The 23845-nt window shown below is 34.6% G+C and overlaps 2 protein-coding genes across 5 annotated transcripts in view; both read right to left on the bottom strand.

The window, feature by feature from the left end:
• APOOL (apolipoprotein O like) overlaps positions 1–23845 on the bottom strand; it is a 443755-nt gene that overhangs the window by 298769 nt on the left and 121141 nt on the right. The window lies entirely within an intron of this gene.
• LOC100157285 (uncharacterized) overlaps positions 1–23845 on the bottom strand; it is a 49117-nt gene that overhangs the window by 18104 nt on the left and 7168 nt on the right. For all 4 annotated transcript variants that reach the window (XM_001926475.6, XM_085008870.1, XM_085008869.1 and 1 more), the window contains 2 exons: positions 22639–22830; positions 20174–20264 (listed from right to left, as the gene is read on the bottom strand). In XM_001926475.6, coding sequence (XP_001926510.1) covers positions 20174–20264; positions 22639–22830 — 283 coding nt within the window. The remainder of the gene's footprint in view (positions 1–20173; positions 20265–22638; positions 22831–23845) is intronic.

The raw sequence follows: 23845 nt of genomic DNA, 5'->3' as shown, positions 1-23845 counted from the left end.
GAGTAATTTAAATTCTGAGAGAACGTGACTCATGTTACTCACAGTTTCCTCCATTAGCACTACACCTAACCTAATAGAGAGATGATATGTCTTACATTTTTATAGGGACAACACTGAGTCCATGTAACTTTTTTTCAATACTGAAATTTGCTAAATGTATTACTTAAATACAAGGCTATACCTATGCAAGAAAATACGTAAATTAAAATAAATACATAGCATAAACAAAGGATTATGCCTGCCATTCCAGTTCTACAAAGACTAAGTTGCAGCCCACTGCAGTTGCCCACTGACTGTGTGCCCTGAAGTGAATTCGGGATGGAAAAACAGGAAGCGTTCTGTGTTTTGGATATACAAGCCCCTAGATAGTCAAAGATATATATCTAAGGAAGAATTTCAATGACCCTAGATTCTTACATCTTCCCATACATACAAAAGCACTAAAATCGTTAACTTCAGATAGCTGGGGTTTTTTTGGGTATTATTAGTATAATCTTTTACCAAGATACATGCCTGACTGCACATATTTCCCTGACAAAAAATTTTCATATTTGTCCTGGCTCTTCTCGTAACTCTTGGGAGCAGTTCCTCAGAGCCGCCTGAGAGGCTGTCTCCTGGGCTATAGTCCTCGTTTTTCTTGGTTTATTTGTTTTACAGCAGATTAAAAAAAAAACAGCTTTTTTAGACCACACGTCCTCATTTAGATCAGAAAATGTAATCACTATTCATGTATTGCCTCCTATTTTAAAGACATTCCTTCATGAATTGGTGATGAGTAAGAGAACACAAAATTTAGTGGGATAAATCTGAGGATCAAGGGCAAGTTTCTGTCATTACTCTCTTTTTCTATCCATGTGTTCTCCTTCAGTGATCACATCTACTCCCTGGGCTTTATTACCAGATCTGCATTATTTAACCACTTGGAGCCTCAAATTCCTCCTTTTAAAATGGCACTAGTAATAATATCTGCCCCATAAATTTTTGTTATGAACATTAAAGGAGATAATGCACATGAAAGTGCTGAGCACAATGCCTGGCAAGGTGTATCTTTTCATTGCATCTGTCCAAGAGAAAATCTTTAATATAGGGATACAACTTCTTCAATTATTTATGCCATAATTTTTTATCAAACACCTTCTATGTGTCAAGCATTTGGATATAGAGATAAGACACAGACATTATAGTTTGGGGGAAAAAGATGACAGATAAGAAAATAGTCTAGCCTCTGTCTCCAAAGGATGATAAATGATTAACTGGGAGTACATGCATGAAATATTTTAAAAATGAGAAGCACAATAGTTTTGTAAGAGAATCCTGGTCATTTATCCTTATTCACTTTTTAAAAAGTTTTATTTAGATATCATTCACATATTATGAAATCCACTCATTTAAAGTACACAGCTCAATTTTTTTCAGTATATTCACAGAATTGTGTAACTTTCGCTATAATTTTAGAACATTTACATCACTCCCCAAAAGAAACTCTGTACTTACCAGCAGTCATTCATTATTTCCCCCAAAACACTCATCCACCCCAGCCATAGGCAACCATTAATGTACTTTCTGATTGCATGGATTTGCTTATTTTAGGTATTTCATATGAATGGAATCATACAATATATAATCCTTTGTGACTAGCTTTTTTCAATGACCACAATGTTTTCAAGGATCATCCATGTTGTAGCTTGTGTAAGTATTTCATTTTTAAACTAATATTCCATTCTATGTATATACCACATTTTGTTTACTTATTTATTTATTTATTTTTATTTTTTTTAGGGCTGCATCCGTGACATATGGAGGTTCCCAGGTTAGGGGTCGAATCGGAGCTGCAGCTGCTGGCCTACGGCACAGCCACAGCAATACCAGATCCAAACTGTGTCTGTGTCCTGTACCACAGTTTATGGCAATGCCGGATCCTTAATCCACTGAGCAAGGCCAGGGATTGAACCTGCATCCTTATGGATACAAGTTGGGTTTGTTACCACTGAACCACAGTGGGAACTCCTGTTTATCTATTCTTTAACTGATGGACATTTTGAGTTGATCTACTTTTTGGCTATTATAAAGAAGGCTGCTATAAACATTCATGTGCAAGATTTTGATTGGATATATGTTTTCAATTCTTTTGAGTAAATACCTGGAATTGTGGGTCATAGGGTAACTCTATGTTTAACTTTTGAGGACCTGCCAGACTTTTTGCCAGACTGGTTGTACCATTTTACATTCCTGCCAGGAGTGTAAGAGGGTCCTAATTTCTCCATATCTTTGCTAACATGGTGTGAGATAGGTGTCTAATTCCATTCTTTGGCATATAAACATCCAGTTGTCCCAGCACAACTTTTGAGAAGCCTGTTCTTTCTCTCACTGAATTATATTGGTACCCTTATCAAAAACCAATTGACTGAAAAGTGAGGGTTTACTTCTGAACTCTCAATTCTATTTCAGTGATCTATATGTATATTCTTTTGGCAATACCTCATCATCACGATTATACAGTAGCTTTTTTGGGAAGTGTGAGTACTCTAACTTTGTTCTTCTTTTTCATTATTATTTTGGCTATTCTGGTTCCCCTGCATTTTCATATTTCATATTTCACATTTTAGGGTCAGAATGACACTTTCTGCAAAAAAAAGGTAAGTGAAATTTTGATAAAGCTTGAAAAGACTCTGTATCAATTTGGAGCATATTGCCATCTTAAGTTCCAGTCCATGAACATGGGATTTCTTTCCAATTATTAAGGCCTTCTTTACTTTATTTCAACAATAGTTTGTAGTTTTGTACTTTCTTTGAATTTGTTCCTAAGTATTTTATTCATTTTTATGCTATTGTAAATGGAATTATTTTTTAAATTTCATTTTAGGATTGCTCATTGCTAATGTATTGAAATACAATTGATTTGTGTATATTGATCTTGTATACTGCTCAGTTTCAACCACAGGTTCAACATTAAACTATGGTTATATGCAATCTCATGGCTAGTGTGGGTTTGTAGGAAGGTATCGGGCATGCTATGCTTGTTCTTTTAAGTGCTAAAATCCTGTTTTATTTTTCTCCAGCTTTGAGGAATACATAGGTTTATGAAATAATTTACCTCCAATTTAATCTTCAAATGTTGTCATAGTGATCTTTGTAAAGTGCAATTCTAAACACACCCTTGACTTTCTGAATCCCCACAGACAAAATTATTTTTATGTGATGCATCCTTATCTGCTTGTCTCTAGTTTCAGTGGAAAATATGTCCTAAAAAAAGAAAGTATGTCCTTCCTTCTGAGTTCCACCCCCTATCATCAACTTTCTGGTCTTAAATTTTCTCCAGGAATAACACAGTTTCTTGAGCTCTTCACATTCAATCATCTTAAAAGTGTGGAACACACTATTTTCATTTCTTTACTACCCACTTTCTTCTCAATCTACTACAATCTGCCTTCTCCCTAGATTGTCCACCGAAAATATGGCTCATTCTGAGTCTTGCGCCCAGAAGAAAATCTTTGGCTAAAAGCAAAGATTTGGGAGTCATTTATCCAATTGTTTTAACTACCATCTGTATGGAGATGTCTCCCAAATCAATATTTACAGCCAAGATCTTTCTCCTAAGCTGGGACAATGTTAGATGCACCAACATCCGTATTATAGGGGTGCCAGAAGGAGAAGAGAGAGAGAAGGGGACAGAAATAATATTCCAAGAGATAATAGCCAAAAACTTCCCTAACATGGGGAAGGAATCACTCACTCAAATTCAGGAGGCACAACGAGTACCATATAAAATACACTCAAGGAGGAACACACCAAGACACATAATAATCAAACTGACCAAAATGAAAGACAAAGAGAAAATCTTGAAAGCAGCTAGGGAAAAGAAACAAGTAACATACAAGGGAACCCCAATAAGGTTATCGGCAGATTTTTCAGCAGAAACTCTGCAGGCCAGAAGGGAGTGGCATGATATACTTAATGTGATGAAAGGAAAAAACCTCCAACCAAGAATACCCTACCCAGCAAGGCTCTCATTCAGATTTGAAGGAGAAATAAAAAGCTTTGCAGATACGCAAAAGCTAAGAGAATTCAGCAACACTAAACCAGCCTTACAACAAATACTAAAGGAACTTCTCTAGGCAGAAAAGAAAAGATCAGCAACAGGAAACAAAAATTCCACAAATGACAAGGCTCACCAGTAAAGGTATATATACAGTAAAGATATGAAATCATCCATGCACAATTATACCATCAAAATCAGAAATCATGAGAAGAGGTGGGTACAAATGCGGGACACTGGAGATGAACTTGCAATTAAGAGAACAACAACTTAAAACAATCTCATATACATATAGACTCTTACATCAAAACTTCAGAATAACTGCAAACCAAAAATCTACAATTGATACACAAACAAGGAATCTCTGGAGAAGAAATATATCTCATAATAAATAAGTGCATAATCCACCATGAATGGGGTCATTTTACATCATTCTTGGAATGCTGAAGTCTTCTTAGATCTGATTCTGATTTCCTCTCCATCAAAGAACTTATGATAATTATAGTTAAATAATGCCACTGTACAATTAAATAATACAGTTCTACAATTGTATTATTAATAACCATTTCTCTCCATGGTACAATGTAAAGTCTATAATGTCTTGTTTATCACATCACCTAGAATGGTGTAATGCCTTTATTGAAGAATCAATGAGATGGAACAAATTGTGAGGACATATTTATATAGTTACACCGTTTTTTAACCAACTTATGCATTTTATATTTTACCTATTTTCAGAGGGTGTATTATTTTTGTTATGCTTACCAGTTGTTATTCTTTTTACTATGCTATATAAAATATTTAATGGTATATAAGGCTTTCTTCTTTATAAACTTTAGTTGCATAATATAACAATTTAATATAATGCTAATTTTTAAAGAAAAATTGAAATGTAATAGATAAAACTAAGTAGTAAAGATGAAAGCCATGAAATTGGGATAAAGTATAGAATAATTTTCCTATTTGTCTCAGCATATTTTCCATTCCACTTCTCCAGTGGGAGTCACTTAATCTGTTTCTTAAGATCCATGTTATAATAATCTGTGTGAATGTAATTGTGTGTAAATGTATGTATTTTATTCTGTAAAAAAATAAAAATAAATAAAAATAAAAAAAAACATTTAGCATAGAAATATTGGATTTGTTGATTGAAATACCATGTGTAGAAGGACTGGCTTCTAGGGTACGTGAAATTATTTAACTGCCTATATAATTGACTTTATTCTAACAGTCTCAATTTTAACATTTGTCAGCTCTCCTGCCACAGTCACAATAGGAGTATGATAATAATCTAATGAGGATGATCTTCTGTTTAACTTATGAGAACTGGCCTCATTATTTTATATTAGAATATTGAGCTTGCTTCTCTTTTGAATGACTGACAGGTGTAGTGATAAGGCAATAAAGTAAAATTTCTATGGAATAAGTCTCACTTCTTTATTAATTTATTAAATGGCAGAGTATTTGTTCTAACTTCTAGTATATCTTTGAGAGGATATTATCTAAGATATTCTGTCATTCATGTTGATAGTTCTTTTATAGCACGTTTCCTAGTGGTTAGCCTTAACACAGTTGTTATGCCTATTAGGAGAATAATGCAAACTGGATTGAGTGCCTTAAAAAATAAGACCATCACGTTTATCCAGCTGAGTTAGACACCAACATGTGTGCATTAACCATATGTAGATAATCATGAGGTTTTGGTATTATTACTATTATTATTTTATTTTTCTCTCAGATGACTATGACTTTATTCAAATAGGACAGGTACTATTGGATATGGTCATTGGTTATTAGAATACAATTTTCATGGTGAGACAAAAAGGTATTTATTTTTGTAATTTTTAAATTTTATTTCTGCTATTTCTGATTTTATGTACCTATCTCACAGGCTAGAAAATTTTGTCCTTAGCTCATGGTAACAAATAGAGGCACACTACTGGTCAAGTGTAGCTGTGTTATAACCATAATTACAGAATAAATATGTTTTAAGATAATTGTATTAAAGATAAACATGGAATAACTATAAAGGCTGTCACTGGACATTATATTTGTAATTCAATAAAAGAACATGTTTAAGCATGAATATATAAATGCTCAAATTTTTAAGTTTTCCCATTTCTAAAAAGGAGCTTGGCAATCATACTTTTCAATTTAGCAATAGATTAGTATGGGAATAAATTAGAACTCATCAGCAAAGACATGATTAAAGAAGAGATAAGACATTGCTTTCTGCATGTATTCACTTATCGAATGCTGCTATTAGCTATTCTGACCATGCCGTATAGCTAGCAGTTGTCTGGCTCCAACTGTGTACAATCCATATTAGAGTGATACATACCGTTTGAATATCAAATCCTGCCAAGTAACATTCATCGTTTTGTGTTACAGATGTCTGGCTGTGCCTGATTTCTGAAAACTCCATGTATGATTCAAGTGGATATTAGCATTAATTTCATAGAGAACGTTTATCTGAGATTTTGAAACAATAGTTACACAAAGTGGCTCCCTTTTTGGATGCCATGCAGCTATCAGGAAATCTTCTGTTATTACATTTAAGCCTTGGACTGTGAGGAAGCCAAAAATTATTCCACATGAATTCAGAAATCACCAAGTTTCAATGCTGGAACCTGGATGAAGACCTTTTGGTTCAACAAAATGCCACATCAAAATTGTGTCTGCTTCCACATAAGGGACCCCTTTAGCAGCAAGTTTTCTAAGACACCATGCTTATAGAGCTGGGATAGAAACTTTCAAAGGTAGAACACTCTAGCAAAGCTAACGCAAAGGAAGCTCCACAGTTTCAATGTTTGGTCGATATGACTAAAAAAAAAAGTTAACTGGGGACTGAAAGAATTTGTATGGTTATTTTGATCAGCCTAATGGTTGAATTATATTGCTGCGTGGGTGAACTAATTGTGTGATCAACAATTCCTTCTAAACCCTGAAATACAAAATCCAAAAATATTGTGACCAATTTTTAACCGCATATTGACATAAATACTTCTTTGCCTTTAATATAGTATGAGAGCTAGAACTGAGAAATGATGTTTATTAGATATCTCTGGTCTTTATCCTCATTAAATAATATTAGTTGAGCATTTATAAGGTACATACCACTCATATAAGCTCACAGGGATCAAGATAAATGTCATATCCTATTTATTAAGAAATTTGTTGCAACATGAGTATCTAGACAAAGTTCTCAATGCTATTCAGCAGGATCTCCTTGTATATCTATTCTAAGTTGTATCTGATAAGTCCAAGCTCCCGATCCCTCATGTTGCAACAGAACAAAGGGTGGGGGGAAAAAATGTAATTGTAATGTATACATGTAAGGATAACCTGACCCCCTTGCTGTACAGTGGGAAAATAAAAAAATTAAAAAAAAAAAGAAATTTGCAGGAGTTCCTGTCATGGCACAAATCCAACTAGGAACCATGAGGTTGTGGGTTCGATCCCTGGCCTCGCTCAGTGGGTTAAGGATCCAGCGTTGCCCTGAGCTGTGGTGTAGGTCACAGACTTGGCTCGGATCTGGAGTTGCTGCGGCTCTGGTGTAGGTGGGAGGCTACAGCTGGACTCCTAGCCTGGGACTTTCCATATGCCGCGGGAGCGGCCCTTAAAAAAAAAAAAAAAAAAGAAATTCGCAATCCAAGTGGAAAAGTAATGAGGATATTTCCTCCCGATAAATTTAATATTTCCTTTTTGAAATATACCGTTCTGTATGTACAAACATGTTTGAGAAACCTATCTCTGCATGAAAAGGTTGTGGCTAATTTATATTAACAATTATTTTCATGTAGGAATTCCTTTTACAATTTTAACTATTTTTACTTCTTACAATAAAACACACACACACACACACACACACACACACACACACACACACACACACCTCTGGTCAACCTTCTCCTTAGATCCTTCCACATCACCACATACCACCCTACACATAAACATGTAAAATTATTTTTAAAACCACACAAGCATAAAAATTTGAGTTAATTATTTTATGGGAAGTATGGAAAAAAGTACCATGTCCCCACTGTATTAGAACATATTTTTTGCATTTTCATGTGTCAAATACCTTTTTATGTACACATTTTTTTACATGCAAGAAAGGTAAAAATTTACTCCCAAAAAGATGATAGGGAGTTCCTGTCATGGCTCAACGGAAACCAATCTGACTAGTATCCATCAGGACGTGGGTCCGATCCCTGGCCTCACTCAGTGGGTTGAGGATCCTGTGTTGCTGTGGCTCAGGTGTAGGCCAGCAGCTGTAGCTCTGATTCGACCCCTAGCCTGGGAACCTCCATATGCTGCAGGTGCAGCCCTGAAAAATAAATAAAAAATAAATAAATAAATAAATGGTAGAATATGCCAGAAATGTATCAGACATTTCATAGTCTCATAGAATTTCTTAGATTAGAAATTATTAGAATTCTATGCTAGTTTGTTTTTTTATAATTATAGAGTAAGAATTAGAAACTTTCAGAATTCAAAATGTCTACAACTTAAAAAAAATAAAGTCTTGCTTTATTTTGAGAGGTATGCATTTTAGATGTACCAAAAAAATCCAGAAAAAATGTACAAATTATTTTAGTGCTTAATACCAAAAACATTTTTGTTTCTTTTCCTAAAATAATATAAAAATTTGTGTAACAATTTTGGGTATTTGAAGCACTTTACCTTTATGATCTCCTTGAAGACTCCCAACAGCCTTGTGAGACAGACAGGGATGGCACATTTTTTTATATATGATGAAACTAATATATAGGCCTTTGATTTGACTGCGTTCACAGAGCCAGATCCGTAGTTCTGTGGTCTGAGAGATCAGTGTATTTGAAATGATTGAAGGGCTTGATTTTACAGATTAGATTCAGGTTTTGCTTTCAGAGTAAAGGAGAAGGACTAGGAATAAGACTCATATAAATCCGTCTCTTCTCCAAGCAAGTTGGATTTGAGAATGCTCCCAAAGATCTTGAGCTACACTAAATCTCTCTAGATAGATAGATATGACAGATTTTACTCCTGTCAGATGATTTTTATGAGCTTGGCCTGTAGCAGCTCTGATATTTTCACTTTGATTGTACTTAATGTTATTCCTAGAGCAAAGAAGAGAATTTTAAAAATTTTAACCATTTTAAAAATTGAAGTAGAGTTTATTTACAATGTTGTGTTAGTTTCAGGTGTACAGCAAAGTGATTCAGTAACACACAATCATACACATTCCTTTCTAGACTCTTTTCCCTTATAGGTTATTACACAATACTGAATATAGTTCCCCATGCCGTACAGTAGGTTTTTGTTGGTTATCTATTTTATATTTAGTAGTATGTATATGTTAATCCCAAACTCCTAATTAATCTGTATCCCCTGCCCCACTCTCCCCTTTGATAACTAACCATAGTTTGTTTTCTATGTCTCTGAGTCTATTTTTGGATTGTAAATAAGCTCATTTGCATCATTTTTAAAGGTTCCACATATAAGTGATATCATATTTGTCTTTCTCTGCTGACTTCCTTCACTTAGTATGATAATCTCTGGGTCCATCCATGTTGCTGCAAATGGCATTATTTCATTCTTTTTTATGGCTGGGTAATATTCATATATATATATATATATATATATACTATATCTTTGTCCATTCATTTGTTGATGGACACTTAGTTTGTTTCTATGTCTTGACTATTGTAAATAGTGCTGCAATGAACATTGGGGTTTACTATATTTTTGAATTATGGTTTTCTAGAGATATATGCCCAGGAGTGAGATTGCTGGATCATATGGTAATTCTATATTTACTTTTCTCTCTTTTTTCAAAATTTTGCTTTTCAGGGCCACACCCATGGAATATGGAAGTTCCCAGGCTGGCGGTTGAATCAGAGCTGCAGCTGCCAGCTTACTGCACAACCACAGCAATGCGGGATCTGAGCTGCATCTGCAACTTACACTGCAGCTCACAGCAATGCCAGATCCTTAACCCACTGGATTGAACCTGCATCCTCATGGATACTAGTCGGGTTTGTAACCAGCTGAGCCACAATGGGAACTCCCTATATTTAGTTTTCTGAGCTACCTCCATGTTGTTTTCCATAGTGGTTGTACCAATTTACATTCCCACCAACAGAGTAGGAGGGTTCCCTTTTATCCACACACTCTCCAGAATTTGTTATTTGTAGACTTTTTAATGATGCCCATACTGACTGGTGTGAGATGGTATGTCATTGTAGTTTTGGTTTGCATTTCTCTAATAATCAGGGATATTGAGCATCTTCTCATGTGCCTGTTGGCCATCTGTATGTCTACAAAGAAGAGAAATTAAGTAGGATAGGGAAATGTACTATGAGCCTGAAAATGTCTACAAATACAGTTTTGAATGTTATGATAAAAATAACAGATCTGGAATGGGAATGTGTGGGACAAGATAGAATATCTGAGTAATGAAACAGAATAGGAAAAACTTGATCAAGGATTTACGAACAAGAAGTAGCTTCTTACTTCACTGGTAATTTTTTAATCCAGTCTAACGACCCTGAAACACCTTCCACCTTGGTCCTGCCTACCTCAGTATAATTAGAATGTTACTTGTATCAGGAACCAAATTTTCAATAAGTAAAAATTAAATATCACTGACTTTGCTTTCAGACTTAATATATTTTGAGAAATTTTATAGAATATAAACAGGGGAGGGAAGGAATACTGAAGAGAATGGAAGAAAAGGCTTTTGAAAACAAAAATCTAGTTTTATGCAATCTTCCCACTCAGTGTAGTGCTTTGTACATGATGAACACTCAAGATATATTTTAAAATTGAAGTGTAAAGAAGAGCTCAAGCCAGTGAATTATCATACTTAAAGAAAAATGAAGGTAGAGAAGAGCTGATTTATCAGATCCTCCTTGACCTCCCTAAAGTATTTGACCCTGCTAATTTAAAGTTATATGAAACTATGTTTTATAGTTTCTTTGTAAAATTTAATGGGTTGTTATGAGGATTAAATGATAATGTATCTAGCATACTTCTTGGAACATACTTGCTGACCTATGCTAGTTATTGTTACTGTTTTAAAAACTACTTAAGAGGCAGCTGTGGTTTAGTGGAAAGAAGATTGAATTCACATTTAGTTTTTGAATCCTGTTTCTCTTGCTTAGTCCCATGGCCCTTTGTGTCATTCAACCTATCTTATTCTTGATTTTGTCGCTATTAACTAGACTAGTAACAAGAGTATGCAGGGCAATCACGAAAATTAAAAGATATCCTATGTTACAGATATTTGATCATCAAGAAAATGCCTCATATATGGTGGGTGTTCAATAAATGTTAGTTCTTGTCTACTCCATTACCTTATTTATATATCAGAGTACCTTAATCACAATCAAGTCTCAATGATACTGAAGGGACAGTTGATCAGAATAAAATCATTTGAGCCACTTTATAACCATAATTCAACAGATTCAGATTTTGTAAATTTTAAATATAAAAAGATCAAAGTCACAGAACTATTTCTCAGGCTCTGATCATATGATTGTAAACTTAGAGTTTTTTTCACTATGACCCAAAGAGGGAAATGAGAGAGCAGACACAAAATTATCCTTAGAATTACAAATAAGATTAGAGGAGACACTACATGAATTATTTTCATTGAGTTTTACTGAGGAAAATTAAGAATAATGCCTTTATGAGTGTTTAGTAAATCAGAAATAGCAGAAAAATTTATTTTAAATGTGTAGGATGGTCTATATCTGTTCCATCCAATATGGTAGCCACTAGCCAGATTTAGTTATTTGAATTTAAATTAATTAAAATAAAACAAAACAAAATAAACCCATTCCTTAGTCATTCTAGCTACATTTCAAGTCCACTATAGCCACACGTGGCTAGTGGCTGACACATTGGACAGCATAGATTTATAAAATTGTAGAAAGTTCTATTTGGAATCACTTGTCAAGACTTAGTCAATGTACTAGGTGTAGGAGAATCAAGGGCAGGAGAGCATCTCTTGAACAGTATGAAGGAACTCAAAGTTGAAACTGTGGAATAGATTACCATGAAGTGTTGCATTTTGTTATAAATGGCTACTGTGCTAACTCCAATCCATAAGGATAGAATCTTGACAACTGCAGACCAATAATTCTCATTTTTCCATTGTGTGTGAGGTGCGAGATTAATAAAATATCAAATGCTTAAGAAAACATAACCTACTAGGTAGAAATAATCATAATTATTATGCTGAAAATTATATAATGCCTGACAGAATCAACTAGGGTTTTTGTGCATTTTGAGTAAGGGGGTTTAAATGGTTATAATTTACTTAGACTTTCAAAAAATTTTACAAGTCTCCACACCCAAGGACTTGAAAAGTGTCTGTTATTGAATAGATGGTCTCTAAAATTCTTCCAAACTAGCATCTAATAATGCTGAGCTTCCTGAATACGAATTGCAAAGCTGACAAGGATAATCTGCATGGGGATCTCCCAAGGCTGAGTGAGTGGGTAGAACTCAGCAGATAAGCTTCAATGAGCTAAATGTTATTTATTAGAAAATGGGCTTCAAAGAATAACCTTGGCATTTAACATACTGAGAACACAGAGTTGAAGGATAGCAAAAAAATAAGAGCTCCTTTGATTCTTCAAATATGAAGGAAGCTGAAGAAGATTTAAGGTATGATATGCCAGAAAGCATACAGAATCTTAGTGTTGACCATCTTAGAATCTTATCTATTATCTGATCTGCTCTCCCACCTGAAGATGTCATTTCCGTCTCATCCCAGCCTCTTTTGGAATGTTTCCAATTTTGAGGAGTGCACCTTTAACTGGAACAATCTATTTGATTATTTGATTGCTCTGGCTGTTAGAAAATGAATAGATTACATTGAGCCAAAGTTTGCCTCCCGTAATCTCCACCTTTGGTTTTGGTTCTGCCTTTTGGAATTATGCAAAATAAACATAATATTTCTTTCACTTAAATTCCCTACATGTGCTTTAAGACATCTATCATGTACAATATGTACACACATATCTCTGTTCTTAGTGGGGAAGCATACATTTTAAAAATAATCACCCAAACCAATATATAGTTGCAAAAGAAAATAGTTATTAAGGAAGAAACATCTTCCCCCAAGAGGGTATAGTAAAGGAACCTGACCTAGAGTTGTCATTGTTACATGGATCTGTATCATATCCCTGGACACCAGGGATGATGGTGTTTTTCTGTCTTCTCACACTTTCCAGCGAGACTGTGGACCAAAGAGGTTTTCAACTGTTTATTTTTAAAAAAGCTTTTTATTTTGAAATGATTTTAGAATTTATAGACAAGTTGCAAATATTGTATGGTGAGTCGCTGTATTACCTTAACTCAGCTTCCTCTAGTGTTTACATTTTACATAACTATAGCTCATTATCAAAATCAGGAAAATAATAATGGCACAATATCACTAATAACTATAACTAACATAACTTACTAAATAAGGTTTTATTTATTCCATTGTTAAAAGCAAAATACTCTGAAAAATTTCGAATGAGTAATAATTTAAACAATGAGATTCTTTTTCTCATTTCTGTCCCCCATGCACTCAGTTCCCACTCTAACCTCCTAAGGAAGTAATCACTTTTATAGTTGCTGTGTACTGATCCAAAGTTTCTTTATACAAATATAAGCAAATGCAAATGTGTATTCTTACTTCCTTCCCTTTCTTAAACAAAAGGAAGCATACTATCCACTCTCTTTTGCACTTTTTTTCCCCACTAAACATGTCTTGGAGATATTTTCATATTAGTACAGAGATAACTTTCTGCTTTTGTAAAGTTCTATAGCATTCCATTTTATGGATGTAGTATTGCATATATTATAGATTATTTAACCAGCTTCACTTGATAGACATCTATGTTGTTTCCAACCCTTTACTATTGCAATTGATGCTGCAGTAAATACCTTTTAAATATATCCTGTGGGAACATATCTGCAGGATATGCATTCCCAGAAGTGATAGTGCTAGGTCAAAGGATATATGCATTTGTAATTGCCAAATGGTCTTTCCACCAGCCATTTTCCTCACAGCCTTTCTAACAATATATTATCAAGCCTACAATGATAGGCAAAAATTGTATTTAAATATAATTATAGTCACATTTCTTTCATAATAATGAGGGAAATTTAACATCTTCTCATGTGTTTGAGTCATTTGAATTTCCTTCTCAGTGAACTGTCAGTTCATCTAATTTGCCCATTTTTTAATTTGTTGATCTCTTTACTTCACAATTATGAAGAGTTTTCACATTTTAAGGAAAATTAACCTATAGTTTTTCACCTGAAGAAAATGACATTTTGTCAAATGTGTTTCCATCATATATGCATACTTTAGAAAACTGATAGTTGTGATCCTTCAGCATTACAGTTTTCTATTTTCCTATTTTCCACTTGATTGATTCTTTCTTTACAATGAGGTTAGTATGACACTAAGATTTTATCAGAATCGCCATAATTTCATACTGACGTTATGTTCTCTGAATGATTTGGCCACTAGTTCTTAACTATAGGTTTTCTGCTTTTGAATTTTTACAGTGTAGATTCCCCAAACCTGGAATGCCTACAAAGACACATGTAATGGTTAATCACTGCCATCTATTGGTGAAATGGAAAATTTCATCCAGTGACTTCCTTGTGGCACAGGTATTGTATTATTTTTGGAAACGTATTTTTAAAATTCCAGAAAATTTGGGTACATGATAATCTTTAAATAATGGCAAGAAAAATAGAAATAAAGTTAAGGAAGCTTAGGATTTTAGTCAAAACATAGTTTTCTTTGAAAACACTAATTCAAAAAGATACATGCACTCAATGTTTATAGTAGCATTATTTACAATTGCCAATTGAAATACTACTCAGTCATAAATAACAATGAAATATGGCTATTTCCAACAACATGGATGGACTTGGAGGGTTTTGTGCTACGTGAAATAAGTCAGATAAAGATAAATACCATGTAATAGCATATATATGTGGAATCTAAAAAATACAACAAACTAGTGACTATAACATAAAAGAAGCAGATTCGCAGATATAGAGAATTAATTAGTATTTACCAGTTGAGGCGGAGGGGCAAAGTGTGAGTAGGGGAATGGGAGGTACAAACTCTTGGGTGTAAGGCAGGCTCAAGGATATGTTGCACAACACTGGGGATATAGCCATAGCCTGTAATAGCTAAATGGAAAATGACCTTTAAAAATCACATAAATTTTAAAAAATAAAAAAAGGTTAAAATGCTGCAAATTTCCTTTTCAATGACTAAGAATCCTTTAGTGTTTCTAGGCAATTAATATTATTTTCCTAAAACACTGGACAGTTGAAAAAACTAATCACAGTAAAAGATGTTATTTTTACTTTGCTGATTTCCAGTTCACTTGACATAACTGGTTGTCTTGAACAAATTAATTTTATGAATTGTATAAGTGACATAACTTAAGGCTTTAACTAGGCAAATATTCATAAAACTGTGACTAGTTGTTTACTGCTAAGATAGAGTAATGTACATATCCAATGATAATGCATGCCGAGAATGTGACAACGGTCTGGAGGTTATAACAATTCACATAGTGCTATCTGCAGCGGAGTGCTTGATAATGTTTAAAAACTGTCTGAAGATGATATTAACAACTTCTAATGAGAAATTATTTAAATTATGATAATATGCTCAGGTATCTGAGGTATACTTTAATTATTATATAATTGTTTCATTTATTATCCAGGAAGAATAATTTGGATTTAGTAAATGCAGAAGTTAAAGCTTAATTCATTACCTCTTCCTGCTTTCAATTTGTTCTATTTGAAAATCCAGCCAATCCAGCAATTTGGTAAGTTTGTGCTTACACTGCCAAATTTAGAAAATCTTACTGTTAGTCAAAGTGTACATCTTTTTCAGTGAATCCATCTCCATATTTGTTGCCTCCATTTATATGGTTTATTATATGCTTTTAAAATCATACCAGTATTTATTTCTATGTCCTTCAGACCACACCATTTACCTATGTCTCTAACAAAAGTAGGAGTGCTTTTTTTTCCTTCTGACACAGTTTTTTCCTTAGTAAAAAAGACCAAGTGAAAGTAATTAAAACATGTTATATCCCGTGGCTGAACGGGGCTGAATCATGCCATGTAAGCTTGGTTTTAAAGGCAGATAAACTTGAAAAACACATTTGAGATCAAACAACCAAAAATAAACAACAATGGCAATGGTGACCTCTCACAGGACTAAATTATGCAGCATACCTTTCTGCCAGAGATTCATAGAATACATTGGGATTTCTAATTACATGCTCATGCTGGGATTGTAGCAACTTTGAAAGCCACAGGCTACTCTTTGCTAAAAGTAAACAGGTGAAGAAGAGGTAGCAAATATGTAGTCTTGCCTGCACCCACTCAAATGTAATTGCTAAGTCATTAGAAAAGATTAACGTTGACAGTTCAAGAATAAACTCACGCTCTGCTTATTAATTCCTGGTTCTCTGTGTGTGAGCTAGCTGAATAAATAGTGATGAATTTGCATAAAAAAGCACTATTCAGTTCTGTGGAAACCTGATCTGGGCCTTAGCTTCTGAGAAGTCATCACACGCCAAAGTCAATATTTTAAACATACACTCAGAGCACAGTGCATCTGGACACCCTTCTAAAAAGTTTAACTCAGTTGGAAAGTTTCCTTGTCCTCTATTAAATTGTTAACCTGTGGTCCATTTCTAATTCTTAATTCCTTAGACTTTGGGAAACTATCAGGAAGAGAAGAATATGGTAGATTTGAGACCAGGCATGGCAGTTCAATCCCAACCCCAAGCCCACCATCCCCTGCCCCAGTTAAAGGAAATTTAGGAAATGTTCAGAGCAATGAAGAGAAGTGTCTACAGTGTAAATTTTTGGATAGCTGTAACAGGAACTAAAGCAGGTATTTAGCCACAGGAAGACAGACTGGGAAAAGGGAGAGTGACATTTATTGAATATAGCCTAAACGATGGGCATTCTACTTGGCTTTCCTTCTGAGTTTTATCCGCTATTAGAGCTTGTATAGCATTAAGTTAAAAAAAAAAAAAGAGATGATGAGAGGAGAGAATAAGAGAAAGTCCATGAGAAGATTTGAAAAATAAGTGTGTGGCAGAAATAAATGGGGAGCATAAGAATAAATGAATCCTTAGAAAAGGAAAAACACTTCCTTTCCACAACTGTCTCTAAATCTTAGGATTCTTTTATAAAAAAATTGGTCAACTAAAAGGATTTGACAGCCTTAGAGTTAGTCATTTATAACATCAACATTATTCACCACAGTATATGCAATCCCGAGTACCTTAACCTTCTTTTTTGAAAATTGTTTTTTTTTTAAAAAAAAAAAAGAAAGGAAGAATGGAGAACCATAGAATCAACTGGAACACGAGGATCAAATGGCAATAAATAATCATCTATCAATTATCACCTTAAATGTCAATGGACTGAATGCCCCAATCAAAAGACACACAGTGGCTGAGTGGATAAAAAGGCAAAAACCTTCAATATGCTGCCTACAAGAAACTCACCTTAGGACAAAAGATACATATAGATTGAAAGTGAAAGGGTGGGGAAAAGTATTTCACGCCAATAGACATGACAGAAAAGCAGGAGTCGCAACGCTCATATCAGACAAAATAGACTTTAAAACAAAAGACATAAAGAAAGACAAAGAAGGACACTATTTAATGATTAAGGGATCCATCCAAGGAGAGGATGTTACTATCATCAACATATATGCCCCAAACATAGGAGCACCCAGATACATACAACAAATATTAACAGACATAAAGGGAGATATTGATGAGAATACAATCATAGTAGGAGACCTAAATACCCCCCTCACATCAATGGACAGATCCTCTAGACAGAAAACCAATAAAGCAACAGAGAGCCTAAAGGAAACAATAGAAAAGTTAGACTTAATTGATATCTTCAGGACACTACATCCAAAAAAAGCAGAATACACATTCTTCTCAAATGCTCATGGAACATTCTCAAGAATCGACCACATATTGGGACACAAAGCTAACCTCAATAAATTTAGGAGCATAGACATTATCTCAAGTATCTTCTCTGACCACAATGCCATGAAATTAGAAATCAACCATGGGAAAAGGAAAGAGAAAAAACCTACTCCATGGAGACTAAACAACATGCTACTAAAAAACCAATGGGTCAATGAGGAAATCAAGAAGGAAATTAAAAACTACCTTGAAACAAATGATAATGAAGACACAACCTCTCAAAATCTATGGGATGCTGCAAAAGCAGTGCTCAGAGGGAAATTTATAGCAATACAGGCCTTTCTCAAAAAAGAAGAAAGATCCCAAATGGACAACTTAAGCCTCCACCTAAACGAACTAGAAAAAGAAGAACAAAAAAGACCTAAAGTCAGCAGAAGGAAGGAAATTATACAGATCAAAGAAGAAATCAATAAAATAGAGACTCAAAAAACAATAGAGAAAATTAATAAAACCAAGAGCTGGTTCTTTGAAAAGGTGAACAAAATTGATAAACCCCTGGCCAGACTCACTAAAAAGAGGAGAGAAAGAAACCAAATCACCAAAATTATAAATGAAAAAGGAGAAATCACAACGGACACAGCAGAAATACAAAAAACCATAAGAGAATACTATGAACAACTATATGGCAACAAGTTTGACAATCTGGAAGAAATGGACAATTTTCTAGAATCTTACAGCCTGCCAAAACTGAATCAAGCAGAAACAGACCAACTGAACAGACCGATCACTAGAAATGAAATTGAAGAGGTCATAAAATCACTCCCTACAAATAAAAGTCCAGGACCAGCTGGCTTCACAGGTGAATTTTATCAAACATATAAAGAGGAATTGGTGCCCATCCTCCTTAAACTCTTTCAAAAGGTTGAAGAAGGAATACTCCCAAAGACATTCTATGAGGCCACCATCACCCTCATTCCAAAACCAGACAGAGATACCACCAAAAAAGAAAACTATCGGCCAATATCATTGATGAATATAGATGCAAAAATTCTCAACAAAATCTTAGCCAACCGAATCCAACAACATACCAAAAAATTATACACCATGACCAGGTTGGGTTCATCCCAGGTTCACAAGGATGGTTCAACATACGCAAATCAATCAGCATCATACACCACATTAACAAAAGAAAAGTCAAAAATCATATGATCATCTCAATAGATGCAGAAAAAAAAATTGTTTTTGATAGATACAGATATATTCAGAAACACATAAATCCTATCTTTCATACTCGAAGTCCCAATATTTAATTGTTCTGACTTAAAATAGAAAATATTTGACTGCTTTCCTTCATTCATCCACCTTTCATCAACTTTTTATCTTAAACTTTTTGTGTTTCAGTTTTAACTGGCCTTGATACTATTGAGAAGGAACCATATCAGGAACATATGTAGAATGTAGAATTGTACTGAGTTTGGTGGTCCTTAGTCTTCCTTAAAATGTAGGGATCATAATTGGGCATGTTCTAGAACCTTATATACATAACAAAAAGATGATTTTCCAATATCTTACTAGGTATTAGTTTGATTTGAAACAATAAAATATTGCTGCCACTTCTGATATTTGCAGTCAGGTGTGATACTCAGAGCTTTTACTACAGAGCTATTCCTAAGGTTGAAGAGATCCACACAAGTCTTCTGTTTTTAGAGGATCTGTGTTACTGAGAACATATTGTTAAGAGATTTTTCAGCAGGTTAAAAAAAAAAAGCCATATGACTCTAATCCTTGTCCTGCTACCCATATCTTTCTAGCTCTCTTTTAGGGCTTTCTTTTCCCCTTTGATATGTGATTTAACTTTCCCCAAGGCTGCTTTTGATATACATTTTAACTTGATTTTATCTTGAAACAAACAAGGAGAAAAGGAGAGAGCACACCCTGTGAAATTTGCCCCAGGCCTGGCCTGTACTCTACTGATAAATAGCTTGTCATCAACCATCCCATATTTGTGCAAATCTTCTGATCACACTTCATCTTGTTGTCTCTGACTAATTCTTTGATATCCCAAAGTTATTATTTTCCTACAAGGCATTTCTCTCTTTGGTGTCTTCTCTAAATTTAGTTTACCTTACAAATGAATTTCAGTGCTTACCTGGCCTTGTTCAGGTTGAGGTCTCATAGCAGTATGGAAAGCATGAGCAGAATTATGTTGAGGTTGGAGTCCTGATAAACTCCTCTGTTCTCTGACACATTAAATTAAAAATGTATATATAGTTAGGATAGAGAACTTGCTTAATTGGTTAAAAATCACTTGTTTTATAAACTCATTTTTTGACAATACAGAATGAATGTTCCCATCCCATCCATCATTATATGTACTCAAGAGAATGTAATAATAATGGCTACCATTTGTTGAGTTTTTCCATGCTCAAAATGTTTTATTTTATGTTATCTGATTTCCCCCAACATTTTATTATGAAAAATTTCAAACATACAGCAAAATGAATTTTATAGTAAATGCCCATGTATCTACCACCTAGCTCTAATCATTAACAGTTTACTATACTTGCTTTTACATGTATCTACCCATCTATCCATCCATTGTACTTTTGATGCAACTTAAACAAAATTTCACACATCATTTCACAAAAAAATTACATTATCTTATTTGAATATTTACAAAAAGTTTGCAATATAGGTATTATTAACTCCATTTTACAGAGATAAACCTGAGGCTGAGAAATTTTAAGGACATCCCCAAGGCCACATGGTGATTTGTAGAGCAGGGATGTGAGCCCCAGTCAGTCTGGCTCCATGTGGATACTTTTTCCACTACACTTCAGAGTATACACAGAATCACTTTGTCAATTCACAATTGAGGGAATGGCAGAAGGGAAGAAAAGGAGCTCAAACTTAATTATATTTTAACTGGAGAAAAATAAGACAGTTTAATTCTTTACCCTAAAAGCATATAAATAAGTCTAAGTGCTTATGACACCCACTACTACTATTCTGATTTATAGCTAAGCTTTTTGTTTCACCTTTGCTTCTCAATGCAATTACCCATTAATTATTTAATTTGATTCTCGCAACTGTGAAGAAGTAGGATATGTATTACCCAGCTCCTCATTTATAAAGGAGGAAATGGACTCAGTGATCCACTCAAAGTCATAGACAATTAGTAGAAGAGAGAGGCTTGGAATACAAATCCAGTGTTCTAGAAAGGTTTGGAGAAGTAAAACTCCAAATGGAGTTGGCTTAAAAGAAAGGATGCTTAAAAGGTGATTGTTCACAGGTGATTTCTAATTAAAATGTTTATTTAACATCTCAGGAAGTTTCCAACCAAAGTCAGGTGGCAATATGAAATTCTCTTTATCAATTTCAATTTACAAAATTAATGCTAAATAACACTGATTTCATGCATAGGTACATGTGTACCACATGGAATGATGGTGCAACAAAGATTAGGATTTTGAAAAAACCAAAAAGGTTGGAGAGTTTATCTCACCCTCCCTCAGACAAATATCTGAGACTGTTCAAATTGTTGATTTTATTGCAATTTGCAAGCCTGTTCTTGAAATTTGAGACTGACAGTACCAGCCACTTTCAATTTTAAAGTACTATTTCAAATTATCCTCATACTGCATGGAGGGTAACATTACCTTGTCATTGAAGAATAATACTTCAAAGTAGATGCTAATTTGAATTAGGCGATAAAACTGATGAAATTTTACCCTACTGGTATTTACCCTTCATATTTCTATCATTCAGAGGCAGTGCAAAACATAAAGGGTACTGTTTGCTTTAAAACAAAGAAATAAAAGGAATGCAGCAGGGTTTACTGCTTTCAAAGCACTGTTTTATCTCATTAGATTCCATTAGCATAGCATAGGGGTTAAGAGTTTAGGCCTGGGAGCTAGATTGCCTGGGTACAGACTTAGTCCTATAACCTGAGCCAAGTTATTTGATCTCTCTTGCCTCAGTAATCTTGTCTGTACTTTATAGGGTTCTTGTGAGGATTACAGGAGTTGATAGGTATGATACATTTATAATTCAGCTGACACATATAATAAACTCTCTGTCAATGATTGTGGTTTTCGGTATCAATCTCATCATCTCTGTGAGGTGGGTAGGACAGATTATAGCAGTCCCTATAGTTGAGAAACCTGAAGCCTGGTGAAATGATTTACCAAAGACAGAGTCAGACTACATCAAGTCTATTGGCTTCCTCTGTCCATTTCTCTGACATTGTTGCTGGAGGTTGGGGTAAGAGATACTGGTATAGCAGTCCCCCCACCCCAACTCTTAGGACAGAATGTGTGGTGCATACAAATACTACCTTAGTGGAAGGAAGGCCCTGAAGTAGGACAGTTCTTTAGTGAATTACACTTGGCTTTTATCTGAGGAAGGTACTTTTCAGTTTTTGCTATGTCCAAATCCTGAACAGAATGTATTTGGTTATCCTGACTTTTGCTCAAATTTAATTAAAAACTGATAAATATGGAAGAGAACATGCCAGCTGTATGCAGGATACATGATATCCATTATTTCTTGAATCATTTGCTGATTTCACAAGAGATTTCCTATCACTCTGAGAGGTGTTTAGAAATTTCTTACCGGTGGTCATTTGTATCCTTCTTTGACCTCTTTTTACAGTAGTGGATAGTCTGGATTGTTACACCAACTAGTAAAGCCAGTCCTATTCCAGGCAATGCTGCTACTAAAATCAGGTCCAGTGTGTTCCATAGTTGGTCACATTTGACTCCCATGTACCAGTAATTTCCCCACTGACCTCTGAAATTTGGACATCTAGAAAGAGATAATAAAAATTGAAAAAGCTCACAAATTAGAGAAACAAAAACAAATCATTTCCCCTGAAAGAATCACATCTTTCATTGTTATTAAACCATGAGGTTTACCTTTAAGGTCCTCAAGAGATTTCTATTGTCCTATTTTCCACTTGAGCAAACATTCTAAAACCTACAGGTTTGAATACATTCTAAAACCTACAGGTTTGAATACATTGAGTCAGCATGCAGAAGGCAGTCAGGATTTCCTAACCAATGGGTAATGAATATGTGGCACTTAGCTAGGAATGAAACAAACAACAAAAAAGGTCTCATCCAGAATGACTGTGTCGAGACTCTTTTAAAACTGTCCACTTTCTGCCCACTGCTCATATTTATTTCATTCTGGCTACTTCAGTTCTATCAGTGCCAGGAAGAGAGTTTGAAGCAGCCTAGGCTACCAGTTCTGTAGCTGCAGCTGGGTGTTCCGTTCACCATCTCCTATACTGATAAATGCAGGTTGACAGACTGACTATGCCACTTGACAACAAATACGAGAAGAAACATGAGAAGGTGAGAACAGACTGTCTGCCAGAAATATCTGCCTGGCTCCATCTTTCCCATGACTCCAGAATCTCTTCCTCTATTTAAAAAAAATAAATTACTCATGTATGAACTTCTCATGTTTTTTATAAAGACTTGACACTTTGCCAAATGACCTGAATGTGTGTCTCTGATGCCTAGACTGAACTGGCATAGCATACACCCACATGGAAATGTCTATGGTTTTGTGGAGAGGAATAATATGACTTTTCATTATACTCCATTGGAGTGACTAATGGAGAGGTTAGTTCATGTAGTGTCTTTAGAGATTGCTTCATTATCTTCCGTAGAATTGATAATGGATTACCCAGTTGAACAGTGAATATCAGATCTTAATTAAACTACTCCTGGTTCGTATCATTCCAGTATATTAAGGAGTACTGTCATGGATGACATGAAAGGGTTGATTAGATGATTACTATAATTTTTATAGC

This window comes from Sus scrofa, chromosome X (genome assembly GCF_054392235.1).
Source record: "Sus scrofa isolate SSC_HxYL_T2T_F1_AM1 chromosome X, Sscrofa_HxYL_maternal_Yorkshire_Landrace_v2.0, whole genome shotgun sequence".
NCBI classification, from domain to species: domain Eukaryota; kingdom Metazoa; phylum Chordata; class Mammalia; order Artiodactyla; family Suidae; genus Sus; species Sus scrofa.
The sequence above is the reverse complement of the archived record's forward strand: the minus strand, read 5'-3'. Positions and strand labels throughout refer to the sequence as shown.